Raw genomic sequence first — 8323 nt, forward strand, 5'->3', positions numbered from 1 at the left:
TTTTCCAGATAGAACATTTCCTCTTCATCATATGGTTAAATAAGAACATGCAATATTGGATGATGTAGTATAGAAAAATCCTAGAAGACTAGTGAACAAGGGGCAAGTATGCAGAAGGACAGACAAAAGCCTAACATGTCATCTTTGAAGCAAAGGACATGAAGTGCAAAAAGGTATGCAAAAATAAAGAGGAAATTTAATTTTTCCTAGCTATCTGTTGATTTTTCTCAAATGCCAAAAATGTATATATAATTCAATGACTTGGAAAAAAAAAGACAGTCTCAAAATTTCACAAAATAATCTATATTCCTTAGCTTCAAAAAATTAAGAAAAAGGAAACCCTAGAGAAAGGCATTAACCTGAAACTAAGATCTAGAACATTTTAAGTTATCAAAAGACCCTTTAAATATTGTAAGTTTATAGATCAGAATACTTGTAGACATATTTTGCATCTTGCTATGTTTAGATCCTGGTTCCAAAAATCTGAATTTGTCACTTACACATCAATTATCTGTCAAAAATAAGCAAGTGACAAACATTATGCCTCTTAATTAGGTGCAGCAATAAAAAAAATTGCTGTTGATTAACAGTACTTTCTAGTCACATTTTAACTTAGAAGTCTCCAGCTGAATCTAAGTTTGCATTCAAATTTATCCCTTACACAAGTGATGACCTAATGAAACTTCAGACAGAGAAATGACAGAATTTAGAGCCCAAAGTTTCAAAGCGTGATGTTACTCTACTGGATACTTCACTACAGTAACTTCTCTTATGAGAGGAAAAGACATTATGTTCTGAAGATCCAAAAAAGCCCAGAAAAAAGTTGAAATATCTGTGATCATTCACACGCACCAGGTGTTTGCACCACTGCTTGCAGATTCTTCTCCTGAAGCTGCTGAATTTTTTCAGTCTTGGCTTTGGTCTCTTTTTCCAGCACTTTAATTTTATGCATATACTGGTTATTCAAAAATTTCAAGTCAGTTGTTTCGTGTTCAACCCTCCTTAAGCAAGCTTTCAAATCTTCAAGGGAGAGAAAAGCAGTATTATTTCTCTTATTCACTATCATTTTTCCTAGCAGCACCAAAATAAGCATAAAGAAAATCCAATATGCTTTTCCTATAGTATAAAATTATCAAATACACATACACATGTGCAAGCTTTTACAAACAAACACACAAAAATATATATTTATACATGTTTTACAAATAAAACCCACTGTGGAACAAAAGCCCATTTAACAGCATTTCAGTTTAAAAACACCATTTCAAGGTACAAAAGATACATTAAGATTTCTAACATTCTCATATTTTACTGAAATAAAAATCTGCAGAACTTCCAAAGTTTTCTGAGTGCAAAAGAAATGTCTGATCATGAACCTTAATTTATTAAAGGCACCAAACTCCATGACCACTCACACTCACTTAAAAGCACAGATAAAAGAATTGGCAGATGAAGGATTTAGCCACAATTTTATTTCAGCATGGAAGGATTAAAATAATAAAATCTTCATCTGTATATTACCTTTAACATGGCGATCAGACTTCTCTTTCAGTTTTAATATTTCTAAGTGTAGATCATTATTTTCCCTGGTAAGTCTAGCATTCTCTGTTTTATAAGGTTCCAAAACAGTATCATAATTGCTGCACTCTTTCTCAGTTTTCCCAGGAGAAAACTTTGCCTTGCGCAAGCTCTCAGTTGTATGAACTAAGTCACTAGGATAGAGGAGCATCAGATGTGTTAGCAACGTTATCAGCCTCCACACTGCAGATGCAGATATTTATTATGACCTGAGAAACAAAACCCTTTCCCCAAGAGGGGGAACAAATGAGTTCAAACAAAGGCAACAAAACATTCATGTCATGTAAGGAAAACTGAAAGATAGGAACCATCTGTTTAAAGAAAAACACAGTAAATAGGAAAGAACAAGACAAAAAAAAAAAAAAAGAAAACAAAATAGTTACAAATCATATCAGGAGTTTACATCTGGTAAGTATCAAAGCTAGTGATGGAGAGAGTAAATGTACCTGGTGGACACATGAATGAGACAATGTTGCAGACAGATGACTCCGTATTTGCCTACCTATGTTCTTCCATCTGTATTACATACTACAGAGCAACAGAACCAGAATAGCTACATTTCTGTGCTTGGTCAAATGTAACTGGACTACTATGGAAATTACTGTGTTCTTAATAATGTCAAAGCCAAAAATTAGCAGATCTAATGAGAAGGAAATCTGAAAATTTTTCCCTTTTTTCCCATTATGTCTTGTAAAAAGGGCAGAGATAACAAATTTAAAATTCTCTAAATGAGGCCATAATAAATGGAGATGTGAATGTTTTATTTTAAGTCACAGGACAGGCAATAGGGATTATTTTTCATACAACCATTATGAAAATGTGTCCTTTTAAGCAAATATCAATAGCAACTATTCTTGGCTCTCTTATCAGGTTAGAAAAGTTGAATTTTCCTATGCCATAGATCCTTAGATCAATTCTACTGAAGTAAAGTAAATCTTAAGATGTTCCCATAATTTAAACAAACGCATTTGGCTTCATCAGACACCAGAACTTGATGTTAGCTCTAAAATAACACTGCTAGAAAACAATCCTCATATTAAACCTTCTTTTTAACCTGTCACAAATCAAACAATACCTACCATATGATTACTATTTTTCAAATGAATCCCCTCTGAATACCTGAAAAGCTTTTCCACCAAAGGTAAGCTGTCCACTCCCAGGGCGTGCCGATAGCCCAGCTGATTCAGACGTTTCCTGAGATTAACAAACCTTCGCTCTGCATTTGCACTCATTGTAAACACGCCTCCAAAGCTGCTCTTGTCACAGTCAACAAAAACAGGACACCTGCAAAAGATTGCTGGTTACAGCATCTGTCCTTTAGAGAAGGAAAAATACAGGAAAAAATAATGGAAAAAACTTTTTTATTCTGTAGGAAATACAGTGCATAAGCATGTCCTTAAAATTTAAGTAAATTAAAACAGGATCACTGCAACTGAAAAGTTTTAAACATATTTAGATATTTCTTTAAAAATAAGTATTTGCCTTGGCAGTTAGTTTTCTCATTATATTCTGATTTTTTTGATTCATGGTCATCACTGTATCTTACACAATACAAACTGACAGATTACTCTGAAAAACTCATACTTTTTTCTTTCATAGCTTACAAGCCAGTACTTCATACAACTTATGCCAAACATTTCTAAAATTGCATAAAATATGTAAAATGTTAAAGAGGGAGTAACTTTCAACATCTACATTCTATGATAGAAAATAGCAATTATAAAAAATACTGGTGTACTGTAGTCATACTTGCATCATTTTCTGGAAAATACAGTTCAAGGATCAGAGAGTTGGGGTTTTCAATTGACTAATTGACTAATTAGTTATCTTTTTATTACTAAGCAGATCTAAAGGGGACTGGATCAGCATTACTGTGTCTGAATCCAAATGATAATTTTGGTTGTCCCAAGTACATCTGAGGGAAGAACAACTTTTACATCATTATGTCCTTCTGAATTTAGATATAGAATGAGAAGACAAATCAAGTACTAAAGCTTAAGTTAGAAATATTTTTGAAAAGTATTTATTTCTGTAAAATATCTTCCCTCACATTTATTCAGAAGATTCAGTATTAACCTATTGGCTGCAAAGACCTGAGCAGCCAAACTACCAATTCAAGGCGGTGTTGTTTGCATCTCATATACAAGGAACAGAATACAGAGATCACCCAAACTATCATCACAATCCTTCGGATTTTAAAAAGATATTAAATAAATACATGCAGGCATTGGAAAATAAAATTAATTATTACTAATAAAGTGAATTAATAATAAATGGGCCTGTTTCTCTCTAATGCTGGAAAGTTAAGATTTCATCTCATTTTATTAAAATGCTACAAAGAAGTCTAGCAACAGACCTGTGGTTGCTGGGCACTGCCCTGTAGATGAGAATCACCAGTCTTACAAGCACAGCATCTGCTCTGGGTACTACCAAAAATACTTGCTTGAAGAGGTTTGGGTTGTTGGGACATTAACTAAGCAATGGCATTGCCAACAATCCCTCACATACTGTGCTGGGATGGCTGAAGGAGGCAGTGGTTCCACCAGTGCACTCAGTGGCACAAAGTCAATGTCCTGATGTGTGGGAAACGCTCTTCATACTCCTGTGGCAGCCAAAGACGAAAGTAACGAGTTCTTAGTACTTCTACATTAAAGTTGAAGATTCTGTGTTGAATTCAGGTAAAGTGTGATTGTGTTACCGTCTCTAGATTGAGACTCGGGAATATATTTTATACTACTACAGAAGAAAACTGGTAACTCCTGAGCTCATCTTCTCCTTAAGAAGACTTGTATCAGTTAAAAAGATTAAATTACTTCAAAATAGATCATCAGATTTATTTAAAAGCTTGTGTTTTAGAAAGAGCAAAGATTTTTTACTAATTGAATTGAGAAAGTTTTACAGAAGAAGTATCATGAACCAATCCGTGTCACAGCTTGTTCAGGAAGTAACTGCAAAGAAAAATAAATGGACATATGTTAGCACTTCAGTTACTGTGGCTAGGAAGTACATATATAATCACACTAAATCCCTGCAATGGGCATTTAAGATATTGTAACCTAAACATAATCCAATAATTGAGGAAGAACAGACAAATTGCTGGTTGAATCACTCTCCTTCCTAAAAACTGAAATTTTTAATTTAATTCATTATTACCAATGGAATCAATGCAGAAAGGGTATTATATTTCCTAGAGCCACATTGGATCCGCAATAAGACCAGGAAATGAATAGCTGTAGTATAGGTCCAAAAGGCATCCTGGAATGAATACAAGAATTGGGGTTGTTATTTCAGAGAGCTTAACATAGACATAAAAGTCTTCAAAGATAATAATTGTCATACACCCTTTGCTGGAAAGAAATTATTTGTCAGTAATTCCAGACCTCTGCCATTACAGACTACCATAATTTAGATCTTATATCCTAAACTTAGTCTATCACTAGTCTTACCATGACATGAAAAAGTATCTAGTAACTTCTACATGAGGAAAGTTTGTTTTTCTGGAAATATAAAATCAATACATGAAATGCACTGATTCAGTTGAATCCAAGACCTGTCTGACACAATGCCCTGTGTCTCTTGGCAGTTGCCACAGCAAGAGTACAAACACCTAAAAATCACGAGTCAAATCTCACCTACATACATTTTTTCATAGAAGCCTATAATGCAGGGCCTTGAAGGGCTTCAAGTCAGACCAAAATAATTATAATAGCACCTGACAGACCTTTCTCTGAGCAGCCAGAGATACTTGGCTATAGCCTTCACTATTCATATTGATTCCTAACTTACCATCTGCCTTTTTCATCACTCTAAAGCATCGATTAGATGCATTCACTGTGACACATCTCACTGAGTGGTTGCTTCCACTTTAGAGAGCACAGCATGTATCACTTTGCCTTTACTAACATTGCTCCTTAACTCTGGCATCATTACTCAGTCCAGTGAACTCCTTCTGACACCCTTGGACTGCACTTAGCATGTCCACATAATGAGCAAATTCCATCCCCAGCTGTTTAACCCACTCTTTCACATTACTGATCAGTGTTTGTCTTGGCTTAACCCCAGCTCACAACCAAGCACCACACAGCTGGAGTGCTTACTCCCCACCACCGCAGGGGTGGAGAGGAGAATCAGGGGGAAAATGGGCAAAACTTGTGGATTGCCATAGGAGCAGTTTAATGCTTGAAACAAGTACTACTACTACTACTACTACTACTACTACTACTAATAATAATAATAATAATAATAGTAAAGAGAGATTGGTAAAACCAAGAGATGCACAATGCAATTGCTCACCACTTGCTGACAGATGCCCAGCGTCTTCCCCAACCACAATCAGCCCTGCTCTGGGTAACTCCCCAGTTTATATTTTTAAGGAGTGGAATACCCCTTTGGCCAGCTCAGATCATCTGTCCTGGCTATGTTCCCTCATGGCTTTCCATGCAGCTCCTCACTGGCACTGAGAAGTCCTCTGCTGGGAGCAAGCACTACTTAGCAACAAGCACAACACCAGTGTTATCAACATTATTCTCATGCTGAATCCAAAACACAACACTGCACTGGCTACTAGGAGGGAAACTAACTTTATCCCAGCTGAAACCAGGGAACTTGGTCTTTGTTTGCTCTAAAGCACAGATTAAATGCAATCACAGTGACATATCTTTGGGAGAAGTTACTGCCATTCTTAAGACCACAGCATGTATTGTATCACTTTGCCTTTATTAACACTATTCTTCAATTCCCACTTTATTACTCAGTCCAGTGAAACTCTTCTGCAATCTTTGAGATTGCACTGAACATGTCTATAAAAGGAACAAATTTTGTCCCTTGCTGTTTAACTCATTATTTCAGATCAGTCTTAAGCAGCAGACAATCTTTTGCACATTCACTGCAATAATGTACTTTCTACTCTCTCTTTTAGCCACCAGCTTCTTTTCTCCATTCCTGACATACACCTGCTTTCTTAAAAGCATTTGGTAAACAACCTTCTCAAAAAGCTTTTTTGTAAATCCAAGTTTTCTACATTATTTGCACTCAGTCAATTCAATCCAGAATATGCTTTTCTTTAAAGAAGCTTAATAGCCTTGTGAATCACAACCCAGTCCTGATGAAAGGTATGTCACACCTACTAGATGTCTGTAAATTTGCAGAGTACTGGAAAACACTCTTAACAGCTTTGCTATTTCCAATGAGACAGGCTACATTAGCTCCATAAATAGCTCACATAATTTATCATCTAAATATTTCTTGCAATTTAGTGCTGCTGTGAAGAAAATAAAATTTTCATTTTTGATGAAAAATAGAAAAGAGAAAATTGAACAGCACTTTAATTAAGCCATTTCTTAAACAGGAAATGTTTAAGAAATTACATCTCTAGTACTTTAAATCAGCCATTTGCTAAACAGGATTTATTAATATGTTTAAATGATTACATCTCTCAGTTGCTTGCTGAAGAGTATTGAGAGCCAATTAGCCTAATTTTTTGTTACCCCTTTGCTCATGAAGACTGCTGAAAGTGACAACATTCACATGCTTCATTTTATGACATGCCTGGATGGCTGTGAACAGTCTTTTGAAGATATTAATGTTTATGTAATAGATGTATGTAGCACCTAGAACTGTTTTAGACCAATGTCTAAAATTGAACATTCACATGAAAGACGGGCAATAGCGGAACCCTATGTCCAGCTGCTCTAGGGGCTAAGTAGAGAATCAACTGGCATAAAATTGTGTGAAAGAAGCAATGTTTATAGGTATTAGATCAGCAGATTGGAGTCCTCCTTCTATTCAGAGAATAACGCAGCAGAATTGATGGTGAGCTCAGGTTCAGAACTGTTGCAGATGCAGTATTTGTGTCATCAATCAGAAAATGTAATAATAAAAAAGCAAAGCAAAGGTGGATCTTGGCCGTGGAAGAAATAATGCAGTCATTGAGCCATGTGGACAACAAAACTACAGTTGAAGACAAAGAAATTGCGAACAGTTGAACACAAAGAAATTATTATGGACAAATACATATGCGATGAAACATTATTTTTAAATTGAGTCTGTAACATTAACATCAAAGACAATCGTGAAATGCAGTTTCAGTCTCAGTTTTGGGAAATACCAAAATGTATTTTTCATTCAACAGAACTTACACGTTAAAGGGTTTTTTCCTTTTTGTTCCTTTTACATCATTACTGTTTGCCCAGGTCCCAAAGGCACTCAGTAGACCTGCTATTTGACTATTGCGGTGTTTCAGGGCTGTGCCCTAACAAGCAGCTGCTGCAGCATCATGTTACATACACCCAGAGAGCCAGGGCTAGCTTTAGGAAAGCCTGCTTCCAAGGGCATTTGCTGGGAACGCACTCCTGACTAAGATATTCATACAACACGCTTGCTGGGAAGTCTCCGCACTTTGCCAATGGAAAGACACCACTTGTTCCGAAGAAAGACTTTTTTTTGTAAAAAATAAGTTAATGGAATGCCCGAATGGTTAGGGTTGGAAGGCAGCTCTGGAGCTCATTCAGCCAGGCAGGCTCACCCGGAGCAGGTGACAGGAACGCGGCCAGGTGGGTTCAGAATGTTTCCAGAGAGGAAGACCCCACGTCCTCTCTGGGCAGGCTGTCACCGCACCCTGCACGTTCCCACTACAGCACAAGAAAACTCTTTCGATTATGAGCCTGCTCATCACCCGTCTCCCGAAACTGCAAGCTTTGCAGACCTTCCAGCAATCCCGATCTGTACCTACAGAGGGGCGGTCGGT

General features: G+C 36.5%; 1 protein-coding gene across 1 annotated transcript in view; it reads right to left on the bottom strand.

The window, feature by feature from the left end:
• Positions 1-4124, bottom strand: part of CEP135 (centrosomal protein 135) — a 30346-nt gene extending 26222 nt beyond the window's left edge. The window contains exons 1-4 of the mRNA XM_058803893.1: positions 3935-4124; positions 2698-2862; positions 1522-1712; positions 853-1020 (exon numbers count right to left, since the gene is read on the bottom strand). Coding sequence (XP_058659876.1) covers positions 853-1020; positions 1522-1712; positions 2698-2810 — 472 coding nt within the window. The 5' untranslated portion in view covers positions 2811-2862; positions 3935-4124. The remainder of the gene's footprint in view (positions 1-852; positions 1021-1521; positions 1713-2697; positions 2863-3934) is intronic.
• Positions 4125-8323: the final 4199 nt, after the last annotated feature.

The sequence above is a fragment of the Ammospiza caudacuta genome, chromosome 4, assembly GCF_027887145.1.
Source record: "Ammospiza caudacuta isolate bAmmCau1 chromosome 4, bAmmCau1.pri, whole genome shotgun sequence".
NCBI lineage: Eukaryota > Metazoa > Chordata > Aves > Passeriformes > Passerellidae > Ammospiza > Ammospiza caudacuta.